This window comes from Rhea americana, unplaced genomic scaffold (genome assembly GCF_003343005.1).
Source record: "Rhea americana isolate MKP2758 unplaced genomic scaffold, rheAme1 scaffold_147, whole genome shotgun sequence".
In the NCBI taxonomy this organism is placed as follows: Eukaryota; Metazoa; Chordata; class Aves; order Rheiformes; family Rheidae; genus Rhea; species Rhea americana.
This window is the reverse complement of record NW_028185561.1, coordinates 1,478,801-1,491,768: the sequence shown is the minus strand read 5'-3', so window position 1 is coordinate 1,491,768 and position 12,968 is coordinate 1,478,801. Positions and strand designations below refer to the sequence as shown.

Below are 12,968 nucleotides of genomic sequence, written 5' to 3'. Positions count from 1 at the left end.
CGCAGCACGGCACGGGCGCAGCGCGCAGGCGCGCGGGGCACCCGGGGCTACCGGCGCTAGCGGCCATGGAGCGGAAAGGTGAGTGTCCGCCGCGCGCCGCCTCCGCGCCGCGCCGCGCGCCAGGGACGGGGCGGGGCGCAGCGCCGCGCAGCCGGTGAGGGCCTTCCCCGGGTGCCTTGTACGCCCCTGGCCGAGGGATGCTCTTACAGCCCGCTCTCCTAACTTCAGGTGCGGTGTTCAACCCCCGGAACTATTGTAACAGGGATTAAAATAGATGATGCAATTATTATATATGAAAATATATATTATACATAATATATATTATTATACTTTACATAAAATACATGCAACTATTATATATAAATATTAAAGTTTCTAAAATATATTAGTATATATTATAGTACATATAATCATACACATCTGTGTATTTTACATATATATAGATTTATCTATGTTTATTATAACGTATAAATATATTGTATAATATATTGCAATATAGTTATAACTGCTACCTGCATTTTGAACACAAAGTCTTACCTGTTGCTCGCGTGGGATGTGCTCCTTCCTGCCATGCCGTGCCAGGCGTGCTCAGGGTGCATGTGGTGGAGCAAGTCTTGCAGGGCTGCTGTTGCAAGGCAAGACCTCACGCACCACAGCCGGGGCCAGGCAAGGACGGTTTGGGATATATACATAGGCTGTACCAGACAGGGGTATTTGAATTAAAATTTTGGATCCCTGCCCTTCTAGGGGCTTTGGTTTGGATGGTTATTACTGTAGTTATTGCAGCTCATTCTTTGAATTACCAACGTAGTACAGACTTTGCTTTGATTATAGTAACAGAAAAATTCACATGATTGATGTCCAGCTCACACACAAAATAATTTTACACTGCATTTACATTACCACTGTAGCTCATGGACAAGAGAAATCTAAGGCAAACCCTTCCTTCAGTCACTGAAGCAAAAACTGTTTAATCAAGTTGTCCTATTTTTAAGTAATATTTAGACCCTCATCTCCAGTTGGAGGATGGTTTTTCTGCTTCTCTCTCTCCCCTCCCCCAAGGGTTTGAAATCCCATTATAACAGCAGGCACAATATACTTGATCCAAACAATTCCTTGATGTGCCTCTACTTTGGGCCTATTATACCACAAAGAAAAACCTTTTCTTGTTAAGTATGGCAAAAGTCATATGATCACAGAACCATTTAAAGCAAGATACCCAAATTTTTGCTCCTAGAATTGGTGCCCAAGTTTATAGTCTACAAAACAAGGGCCCAGAAGTCAAATATTGTATTTCCTTGGTGTAAAGTAGTTATAATCAACACCTTCTCTGCCTTGAAAGGGGGCAGGACTAGAACAAAATAAAGGCTTCATGTAAAATTAGAAAACATTTCAGTTTTATTAATAACTTACATACAAATAAATTATCTTTAAAAATACTATAATACATTTTTATATTATGTTTAAATTAGAATGTCATGGAAGTAGTCTTGGCTTTTCCTGCAATCAGCAATCTGATTCTGTTCTTGAATCTTGTTCTAGTTCATCATCATCTTCACTATCTGAGTCTTCATAAAAAGAAATTGTAGCTTGAACTGGAAAGTTTTTCAGAAGTGCTTCAGCTTCCTGGTATAAGTAATCATAGCACCTTGATTTGGGCCAGAATAGTCTGAAACAAGTATACAATAGGTTTATTTGTTGTTACATATTCTACTTGAAGTCTGACAGATAAGAAGCAGTGAAGTTCTATTTATCTAGCAGACAGCTTCCCATGAGTTCTCCCCCCCACACACACTCTCAGTCATCACTAAGCTACTTTCCACTTCAATATAGAAATATTCTGTGGATTCTATATTTTCTTCTGGAAAGACAAAATGTATGTAAAGCCCTAGTTTTCTAGCAGAACTACTCTGAAGCCTGAGATCCACTGCATCTGAAACTTATTACTAGTACCTTAATAGGATTCCTGGGACCTGATCCAAGTACTACTGACCTCATGGGAACAACTCCCAGGAAGTGTAACAGGTGTTCAACAGGGTCCCCAATATATTTGGATTAAGTTAGCGCTTTTGTTGAGGGTCAGATCTTGGCTCTGGTTTACAGTTGTCTAAGCAAGACTCAAAGTGGAAAGGAATGATAGTGACTAATCTTAGTGTTAAGAGGATCAGGCCTTGATATTTCATTAAAGTCCTGTCTTACCAAGAAGAATCATCTGCTTCACTTCTTAAAGATGCCCCGTGGCCCTAGTTTTCAAATTAGCTTCCATGATCTACTCAGAAATTAACACACAAATTGCTGATCTCACCATTTACCAAGGGCCATTTGATAGTGAGATAATATTACCCAACTAATATAATCCATATTTCCTGTTTCTTTTCAACTAGCAGCCTCTTTTGCTTACAATTTGAAAGTAGATATCAGAAAGAAATGCGCAACAGAGACCTCCAAAGATTAGAAACTAGCAAGATGTGACAAAAGCAGTTAATCTTGTTCATAGTAGAAATACATCAAGTTATAGAACTGGCTGGTTTTCTAGCAGGTACAAGAATGTTTTCTCAGTTACTGTTACTTTGTACTGCAAAAGAGGCAGTATTGTAGCTGATACTTGTTTCATAATATTTCTCCACTCCCAGCGTTCCCTGCAGCATTTACCCATACATCTAAGCCCATAAGCAATTGCAGCAATTGACTTCACTGAGACTGCTTAGGTAGTATATGCCTCAGCATTTAAGGGTCAGGGCATAGATTTGGGAGAGGCTTCTTATCTGAAATAAGAACCTATGTTATTAGTTCAGCCACCTTGCAACCAGCTAGCTAGTACAGCTGTACTAGCTGAACACAGAATATTCTGTGGATTCAGCTGTAGTTATTTGCTTTATGCCTTCATCAGAACTGGCAGTATTCTTCTGTTAGTTCCACATTGCTGATGAGTTCTGTTTACAAGATGACTATGTACACTTTTGGATTAAGTAGTTTGTAGATGCAGATACTATTGCCTTCATCATTAAAGCAGCAATTACACAAATTTCTCTTGACAAGGCTGGCTTTAATATTAGTTTGTCCTCTCCTTCTGCCATTTCCCTCCCAATGCAAGGAAGCAAGTACAGGTATGGACATTATGAGTGTCACAGTGAAATAGTCCATGAACTAATCCAATTCTTCTGTTTCCCTTCCCCTCCTTACATAAAGTTTTTTTCCCCTCCAGGGCACAGAAATGAGCAGCAAGGTGTTTCAGCCAGTCCTACCATCACAGAAAGAGATGGCCATAATCACTATGTAACTAAGTCCCAAAATTACAGAAGCACCTGAGCACCTTAAAGGTCAGGTAAGACAATGAGTGCTGACAATCACTTGCTGAAGGACCCATCAGTTCAAGGGAATCTAGACCCCCCCCCCCCGCCATGTCCTTCTGAAGGTACTTAAATAGCTACGTACATATCTGAGAGAAAGATATATATCTATATGAGGTATATACAGCCCTAAGTGGGGCACAGCACTGCCGATCTTTTTCCTCCAGCTGCAGCCCAGCCCAGGCAGCAGCAGCAAGGGGCAGCAGCGCCGGCACTGCCCCGCAGAAGCCCACCCGAGGCGGTCCGGCACAGCCACTTACCTCACGGGGTGCGTGTACTGCGCCAGCTTTCGGGAGGCTTCCGCCAGCCCACAGGGGCTGTGAGCCTGGGGGCAAGAGAGCACACAGATCACGTTCTCGGCCGGCTCGGAGCAGCGCAGTGCCCACCCTCGGGGAGGGAGCTCAACCTCGGCAAGCCCTTTCCCCGCCTCGCACACACGCAGCCATGCCGCGGGGTGGATGCGCGCCCCGCGGAGCCCCCCACCCCCATGCGCCCTCCCCGCACACACACACTCACCACAGCGGGGCCGGGGCCGGGCCGCCGGGCCACCTCGCCCTGAGCGGCCACCCAGGGTCTCCAGAAGGGCGCGGACCTGCGGCAGAAGGGCAGGACCGTTAGGGCAGGACCGTTAGGGCGCGCGCGCGCGCGGCCGTTAGCGCCGGGCCGTTGGCGCACGGCCGGCTCCGCGCACCACAGCGGCGGAAGGGGGGAAGGGGGGAGGCCAGTACCCGTGCGGGCCCTGGGAGCAGCTGCGGCAGGGCAGCGCTGCCAAGGGCGGGCAGCCGCAGCCCATCCGTCCGCCTTCCATGCTCCGCCGATCCCCGCTAAGGCGGCAGCAACACCACTCGCCGGGCCCGGAGGCTTTTATACCCCGCGGCTGACGAGCTCGGCGGAGCCCACCTCCCCCGGCTCATTTGCCAGCGCGATAAACAACAACAACAACAACAAAAAGGCTCCGCGCGAAGGCGCCGCTGTGTAAACACGGAGCGTGGACGCGTGCATGCCCCAAATGGCCCAGGGCGGTGCGGGGGGGAGAGCTGGCAAGTCGGTGTTAATCGCACTTGAGCGGACACATGGCCGCAGCCAGGAGGGGAGCCCGTGTGGGAACGGGGCGGCGGGCGCTGCCCGTGCTGCCGCTGCCCCGGCCTCGCCGCCCGCAGCCCGCGCGGCCTTTTGTTGCTCCCCCGAAGCGGCATCGAAACGCCGCGGGGGAACCGCGGCCCCGCGCAAGCCTCCCCGCGGCGCCTCCGCGCCGCAGCGCGCTCAGCCGCCCGCGCCATGCACTGGGTTTGGCTGACATCAGTTCGTTCACGTTTTCCAGGCAGCCCGGGCGGGAGCTTGCGGGGTTCATCTTACCCGCGGCGGCGGGGCTTTGACCTCGTCGTGAGGTGGGGGGCGGCCTCCCGTGTCTCCCGCAGAGTGCTCAGACAGCCCTGGGGCGCCGGGGGAAATGACACTTCTGGGGGACCTTACTCACGAAGGCGTCGCCTCCCAATGCTCTCCAGGATATACTCTCCCTCAGCATCATTTTATTTGGTTAGCATAGTGGCTTTTTATTTACATGGCATTTTTTACCAGGGAAATGTGCCTTCACTGATTCTTTTTTCCTATGGTCCTGATAATTTACTTCACTGCTAGCATCAGATGTTCTTCCTGCATACACATGGTTTAGGCCGAAGTCATGCCGTTTCCCTGTTCCCCAGTATTCATGGAGCTTTTTTTTTATTTCTGGGAAGTGTCTCATATTTTTTTCTGAGGCTGCAGTCTCTCGTTTGTGAGGGGAACAGAAGCAAAGGTAGCGGTCATACAAAAGAGCTAACAGATAGTAATAATCACAGCCCTGGGGAAGCGGGAAAAGATGGCGGGGTCAAGCTGGCCTAGATTCTGAAGCCGTGTTTCAATCCAGGTCAATTTACTGGTCCATTAAAGAGTCATGTTACAGTCCAAGGCACTGTGTCCTGTGGTGTAGTATCACGTCTGAGTTCAGCCATAAGCAGTGTGTCTACCTCAGCACTGCCCACACATAGCTGCAGATATTTCTTGCACCTTCTCTATAGTATCTCCAGCAAAATCCGGTTCAGTAACTAGAGAGCAGTGTCAGCAGTACCGATTGTAAAAAAGTGGCACATATTGGAAGTTTTTTGGGAACATAATAAACTTAATTAAATATGCCAATAGCATTTTTTTTTGGTCAAGTCAAAATCAGATGTAGACTGAATTGCCTTTCTGAAGAAAGACAGCCTCTTACTATGAAAGAGAAATAGATGGAAAGGTGCATGCTTTTAAGTTTGTGCATAATCTGATATATTCTGACCCGAACAATGGACGTGTTCTGTCATTTTGGGGGTTCTGCCATTAACTCACTTGGAAAAATTGGTAACCATTATGATTTTAGGACTTACTAAAAGAAAATACATTTTTAGCACTTTAGGGTTAAGTCAAACTTTTTTAAAAAATAAGATTTCCAAAGTAGTTTTGCTGCACTGTGATGTATAATGTTGTCTGTGTTTTTCCTGCCTGTGGTTTAGAGTTGGATTAATTCAAATCAGAGTGAACAAAAGGCTCAGGCTACTGGTAAATGCTTGTCTTACAGTTGAAGGGAAATAGAGAACGGGGAATGGAGCAAAATAACTTGGGCAGTAAGGTGAGTTTGATCATAAGCCAGATTTCTTCCATAAGCAATTTTTCTTCTATTTCCAAATGGCTAGTGTGAAACCTTGTCAAGTGAGGTGAGGTGTAAAATAGATGTTTAAAAACTGTCACATGACAGATTTTTCTTTTGCCTAAATGAAGTGAGAGCAATAATTTTTGTAGCTGGCATTTCTCTTTCAAGAAATATAACACAGGCTCTACACAAAAAGTTGGCTGTCGAAGGAAAAATAGAAACATCTTCTATCATATTGCCATGGACAAAGGACCATTTGAGCATAACAATGACATTCATTTTCTAAAGCATAAAAGTGAGTTTTATCATCTACAGTAAGAGCAGCAGAAGAAGAAATTAGGAAGGGGTGTCTATTCAGTGACCCTTAATTCTTTTCAAATACTTTTTACCTGCCCCAAATGAGAAAATGTCCTAAGAAGAGTGTGAGACTTACCCATTAGAAAACAAACTGGAACAGAGGTGTTGAAAGGATAAGGAGGAAATAATGACTAACAGCTGTTGTTCTTCTGCATATTTTCACACTAAATGACTCTTCTTGGCCTTGTAGTTTAGTAATGAAGTCCTATTTATTGAGAGAAATACCTATGTCTGTATTTGCAATAATACCTTATTGTCGTTGACACCATGGAAATTAAAATAACCTAATATTTTGCCATACTCCAGGGGCTCTTGATATATAGACTAGAAATTGTTAAATAGAGGCTAGAAATTTGATTTAGTTTTTTGTATGATTGTCTTTTCTTCTTAACTTTATGCTCAGAGTAAAAGTAATACTGCATTCATACATTGCTATCCAAGCTACGGTTTAATCATGCTAAAACAAAGAGGAGCTACATACAGTCAGTAAGCAAACAGCTGGTCAAACAGGATTGATAGAACACTGTTAACATTTTTTAAATATAGTAGTAGAAAGTACCATTTTGAATTCAAGAAAAAATCTGATTGAGGCAGACCCTCTATGCATTCTTGACTCATGAAATGAAAACAATTTTGCTTGTGCCTTAGTTCCAAATTTTGTCTCAGATTTGTTGTGCTTCAGTATTTAACAAAAACCATAAATGCTGAGCTGAAGGTTGTTCTTAGAGTTACATATATAACTCTAGACTGCTTTTAATAAAGCAAGGCTGAGAGTTGGAATCTACTACATTATGCTGTAAATATTGTAGTAGAATCAAAATATTTTTTAAAAATTTTGTATCTTTTTATTTACTTTCACACAGTAATAAAAATGTCTGTCAGTTTTCAGCTGCATGAAAGTTTCTCTCAAGATTAATGTAGATTTATATATTTCCACCTATCACTTTCCAAGCAGGCCATACTCAAAAACCCAAAGGGTTCAGTTCTGTTTAGCCACACTTCAGTTTTTATAGGGATTGTTGTATAATTACAATGGGACTATTTCAAAAGCAGTGCAAATAATTCTTGCACAGTCGCTGTGGATTACAGCTGTAATAATTAAAAGCACAGTATAATTAAGAGCAGTATAATTAAAAGCACAATTTAGTTTTCTTAGAATGCATGCAGTATTTATCCATGGTGAAATTAATTCACTCGGTTTGGTTGAAATTGATTAAAAGTGCTTTTGTGGCTTTCTGCAGTATGACATCTTGAAATGCAATGCACTGTTAATAGGATACACAGAAGAGCAAACACAGAGGTCTGTGCAGATCTGACTGTGCTACTATAAACAAAGAAGGTGTTCACAAATGGCTTAGAGCTAAATTTGACAAGACAGTGCTAATCACACTTGGACATGGGAATATCTGGACAGAGAACACTCAGCTGGCTTCAGATTAGCCTCTGTGAAGGCAGTGATAGACTTTATTAGTAAAATATGGTGCATAGTATGAAAATTATTGCATGAGTTCATGTATGGAGAAAATGAGCTTGATTTTTAATATTAGAGATTTGCTTTAGTGAGACAGGCAGGATCAGATCCCAGGAAACTGCTCCTCTGCTTACTGAGACTGGACTGAGGCAAATGAACAACAGAAAAAATTAAATCTTCGCTATTTTATAGCCTAGCTTCATCTTGATGTTAATTTTGATAAAATTTTAGGAAAAGGCTTTGAAAATTGAGAGTATGCCTGGTATTTGCATGCAGATATTTCCCATATATGCATGTGTCATTTATTTACATGCGTGACCTCTTAGCTGTTAAACTGGTCATTTTTTACAAGTAAATATAAAGTTTGCATGTGCAAGTGGAATTTGTGTAAAGATTAAGTAGATAAAAATCTATGCACAAATGTAAGTGCTTTACTGGAAACCTTGCAGTAGTGTCTAAGATATGAGGTGTCAAACATTTTTTATTTGTGGTATGATATATATAGCACATTTTTGTGCTCTAATTTGAAAGTAACACATCAGTTTCTAAAGAACAAATAACAGCACAGATGATTTTACCAGCCTCTCTATCCTCACCATTGTTTGTTTTTGATACAGTGTTTTTAGATGTCACTAATGTGTCTGAAAGCAAATGTGGCTCAGGAGTTCTGCAGGTTTAAATCTTTTAGTAAATACAGTGAGATCCAGATTGGGTCATAAGAAATAAAATAAATACAAATCCATTTTTCTTCTGAAAAAAAATAACAGAACTTACTCAGCAGATAAATCTGTTCTCATCACCAGTGGCTATAGCTTGGCTAATAAAAACTGTGCTTGTCCTATTGCTGTTGTCGTATTTTGTTCCTTCCTATTCATTTATAAAAATGCAACCCTTATTCAGACAGTCTAATTCCACTTAAGCCTCGGGGCCTAGTGTTTTCTATAGGCAGGTGTGTTCAGAGGCCTAGAGCTCAACAATGTGAAATGATCTTAGAGCATTTCCATCCCTCTTCCTCCTCATCTCTCTGGATTTTGACTAAGATGCAGTGTCATTAAATGCCTGTTTTTCAGTTTATGTAGAAAATGATTCTTTCCCTTCCTACTTGATAGGACATGAAGAATTGCAGGAACACTGGAAGGAAAATACTGTGAGAAAAAGGGATGCACTTCTAGATGTCTTTTCCCCTCTCTGTGCTATTGGGAACCCAGTTCCTTGTGACGTGAGGTGCGCTATCACATAGGATTAGTGGATTCAGTAGAGAATGGCCTCACCAGAGGGACAGCAATGCCAAATCTCCACAGTCCAGCCAGTCTTTGAGACAGAAAACCCAAAACTTGCACTGGTTTATTCCAGCCTTGACACTGTTTTAAACCCAGTGGTCATGTGAAATGTGAGGGTGGTCACTGATTATCTCCTGGGGAATAAGAAATACATGTCTGTGCTTGTGTGTGTGGCACAAGCACACCCACTGGAGGCCCCAGCATGTACATGTGGCAAGGTGTGACTCCACACAGCAGGTTGGGTTTCCTCATTTCCCTCCCCCTTATTCTCCACTCCCAGGCCCATGCTGGCAAATGGTAAAGGATAATGTACCCATATGGGAAAGCAACACGTTAAGGAGCTAAGGATGTGTAATGGGATCTGCCACTTGCTACAGCGATCTTTTTTTAAAATAGGAGTATCTTTTGCTGTTGAGTTATGGGCACTTTAAATTCCACGCAGATAAGAAACAGAGACATCGGTGCTGAACACCAATCTTGTCATTTCTTTTAATAGAATGGGAGTTAGTGAAACGCTGATACTTGATTAATGCTGGGACTCAGCAGAAGTCTCTGGCTCACTCAGCATAATGCAGCACAATGTCACAGGGTTTGCTGCAGTTGGAGCTCTCGGTGCTGCAGTGTGGTACTGGCAGGATTTGCCCTCTCGCCACTTAAAAGAAGCGAGAAGCAGCCAAATGAAATGAACTCACTCTAGCCCAACAGCTATTGACAGAAAAGACAAAGAAATTAGATAATCATTGGAATGTCCTGATCTGACTCCTTTGACTGGTAATACAGTCCTTTGCAGTGTCATCTGTCGTCTCACACTGGACCCGCTCAGTTAAGCATTTCTTTGGATTTATTGCTTCCCTGGCTGCAAAGATAGTCATGGAAACAGAGTGGTTGATTTTCCATTTCCCTTTTATCTCTGAGACAGGTACAGCATCAATCCTTACACAGGATGCATATCACTAAACTTGCGATGCATTTATATACATCACATCATTCAGCAGTTAATCTCTGGCAGAAGGGAATTAACTGCAAGAAACAGCAATGCCTGAGCCATACCTCTGACAAGCAGGCACCTGAGAAAAGCAGCATGAATCCTAAAGACAGCAATGCCAACTCTGAAAAATACACACAGTATCTTGTACTGTACTTCAAGGATGACAGAGCTTTTACAGAGGTGCTCGGAGATAAGTCCTGACAGAGACCCCTACCCCTGCGGTTCCTTCTTGTCTGTCGCCACAGAGGAGGGGGACTTCTAATGGCCAGTGTCATGAGGATGCAAATTCTATTGTGGCAGGATCTTGGTATTTCCTAATTGCAAGCTCACATCCCAGGAATCCTAAGTGGTAGCACTGAACACAAGGAATACAGCCTTCCTCATGGTCTGTCTCTCCTAACTAAGATGCATGTGAACGGCAGAAGCACCTGACGTAAATATTGATACCACTTATTTTTAGCAGCACCTGTCAGTTCCCTTAAAAATCACATTTTCAGTTGCTTATAACTTCCCAACTTTTTTTCTGGACTAAATTTTTCCACACTAGCTTTACTCAAACTTAATTTGGGGGAAAACTACAATCAAAATAAGATAGCTTGAATCATTTAGCCATTTATAAGAATGAGGAAGAAACAACAGAAACAGTGTATTGCAACATAAAATAGTCTAGTGCCCTTTGGGGGAGGAGGGCCTAACATTTCCAACAGCTGTGTATGGTTTCGGACCATGAAGTTTGCCATTGCACCAGTTTTTTCACAGAATCATAGAATCATAGAATCAGTAAGGTTGGAAGGGACCTCTGGAGATCATCTAGTCCAACCCCCTGGCTCAAGCAGGGTCACCTAGAGCATATTGACAGGATTGCGTCCAGGTGGGCTTTGAATATCTCCACAGAAGGAGACTCCACAAGCTCTCTGGGCAACCTGTGCCAGTGCTCCATCACTCTCACAGGGAAAAAATTCCCCCTCACGCTCAGGCGGAACTTCCTGTGCTTCAATTTCTGCCCATTGCCTCTTGTCCTGTCACACGGGGCAGCTGAAAAGAGTTTGTCCCCGTCCCCTTGACACCCTCCCTTCAGGTACTTGTACACATTGATAAGATCCCCCCTCAGTCTTCTCTTCCCCAGGCTGAAGAGGCCCAGCTCTCGCAGCCGTTCCTCACAGGGCAGGTGCTCCAGTCCTCCGATCATCCTCGTAGCCCTACGCTGGCCTCTCTGCAGTAGCTCCATGTCTCTCTTGTACTGGGGAGCCCAGAACTGGACACAGTACTCCAGATGAGGCCTCATCATGGCAATTTTTGCCATTTGCCTTTTGGTCTGTCTCTGAAAATCCACTCAAATGTGGCCAACTTCCAGATGACAGTTTGACTCACTTACTAAAAAGACTTTGAAGAATTTAGTTACTAAATTCCTTGAAGAATTAAATCTGCCTTGGGCTTATTCCATCCAGAGCTGACCAGGGCTCTCTTTGCAAGTGGAGCTCTGTGCTGCTTGAGCCTGGGGTACCTCTCAGAGCAAGTTACCCAAAGCAGGTGGCGCTTGCTTTCCTTCTGCTCTCTTCAACTTCCTTCATATAACCCAAACATAAGGACTGCAGCAAAAGGAGGATGGCGGGGGGTGGGGGGAGCGGAGTGGAGAAGGAGACAACCTTTTGGGTGCCAGACAGAAACTGGGAAGAGAATGGGGTTTGTGGGTCATTGAGAACCAGGGATAGAAATGATGTTCAGAGGAGATAGCAGGGAGTTTTAATTACATGGAGGGAAGATTAAGCCTGAAAAAGGCAATGAAGGGGAATTGGGGTTGGATGGCAGGGGAACATGGCCATCCTGGTGATGGTCGACCATGTTCATGAAGATGACTCCCTTTGTTCCCCTCAGTCCCATGGACGACCTAACTCTTCCTGCAACATTTTCCCCTGCCACGGCCTCCCAGACCGCATCATTCCCAAACAGGGGAGCCAGTTCCCAGACAGATTTTAGAAGGAGCTCCTGGGCCTCTCCAAAAGGGAAATCTGTTCCTAAAGAAGAGATTGTGGTGCCAAGGGTGAAAGATGGCCAAGGGTGGAAGGAGAAACTGGGAGAGAGGGATGAGGGTGAGAAACTGTGGTGAAGGACTGAGGATGGGCAGGGCTGGAAACGCCTACAACTGGGCAAAAATCAGGGCAAACAACCTAAGGCATGAGACAGGTTCTTCCAGGTGAAGGAGGTTGGGCTTGGATGTCTCAGTCCCAGAGGTGGTCTGGAGAGGGGTCTGAAGGAGTGAAATCTGTGACTAGATAGTAAGAAATGAGGCATAGAGCCAAAACAGGGAAGAGAAATGACTAAGATATTTGTACATTTGAAGGGGAGGAAGAGAGGTGTCAAGCTCAGAAAAAAATAGATTGAGGAGTTGTGGGTCCAGTGTATGCCTTTCCAAAGCCTGGACCTTGGGAGTCGCTAGCCCCTGGCAAAGCCTGTGAAACCTGGTGGCAATGTCCCATCACCTTCTAGTGAGTTGCAAGTAGTTACTGCTAACACTTTGTTAGTTCAAGTGACAAGAGCCTGCATCATAGATCCAAAGTTTTCCTATCTAAATGCTTATATGGCAATATCTGATGCAATTTTTTTAGTTTTTCAGTTTACATTTCTAAATACCTAGGAATTCACCTCCTAGACTGTGATAGGGGAACACTTTTTAACATTGCAAAGCCAATCACTTAAAATTAATGGAACTCTTGAAAAGGAAAAAAAAAAAAACAAAAAAAACACAGAGATTTGCATGTAATTTAGCTCACCCAACTTAAGCGTCTAAAGGTTAATCACCTAAGTCTAACCTGGTGACTTCAGGCTGCTGTCAGAGTAAAGGAAAAAAAAATCTAGA

General features: G+C 43.9%; 1 protein-coding gene and 1 long non-coding RNA gene across 2 annotated transcripts in view; one reads left to right on the top strand and one right to left on the bottom strand.

Moving 5' to 3' along the window:
* The first annotated feature begins 152 nt into the window (after window positions 1-152).
* The window catches only part of LOC146599090 (uncharacterized), a 38,923-nt gene continuing 26,107 nt past the window's right edge, over window positions 153-12,968 (top strand). Inside the window, exons 1-2 of the long non-coding RNA XR_014895110.1 lie at window positions 153-228; window positions 3,206-3,325. This is a non-coding gene — a long non-coding RNA (uncharacterized LOC146599090). The remainder of the gene's footprint in view (window positions 229-3,205; window positions 3,326-12,968) is intronic.
* Window positions 1,474-4,168, bottom strand: RIPPLY2 (ripply transcriptional repressor 2). The gene is made up of 4 exons (XM_085299222.1): window positions 4,079-4,168; window positions 3,867-3,942; window positions 3,611-3,675; window positions 1,474-1,669 (listed from the first exon to the last, which is right to left on the bottom strand). The coding sequence occupies exons 1-4, from the start codon at window positions 4,156-4,158 to the stop codon at window positions 1,507-1,509; spliced, it is 384 nt and encodes a 127-aa protein (XP_085155348.1). The 5' UTR covers window positions 4,159-4,168; the 3' UTR covers window positions 1,474-1,506.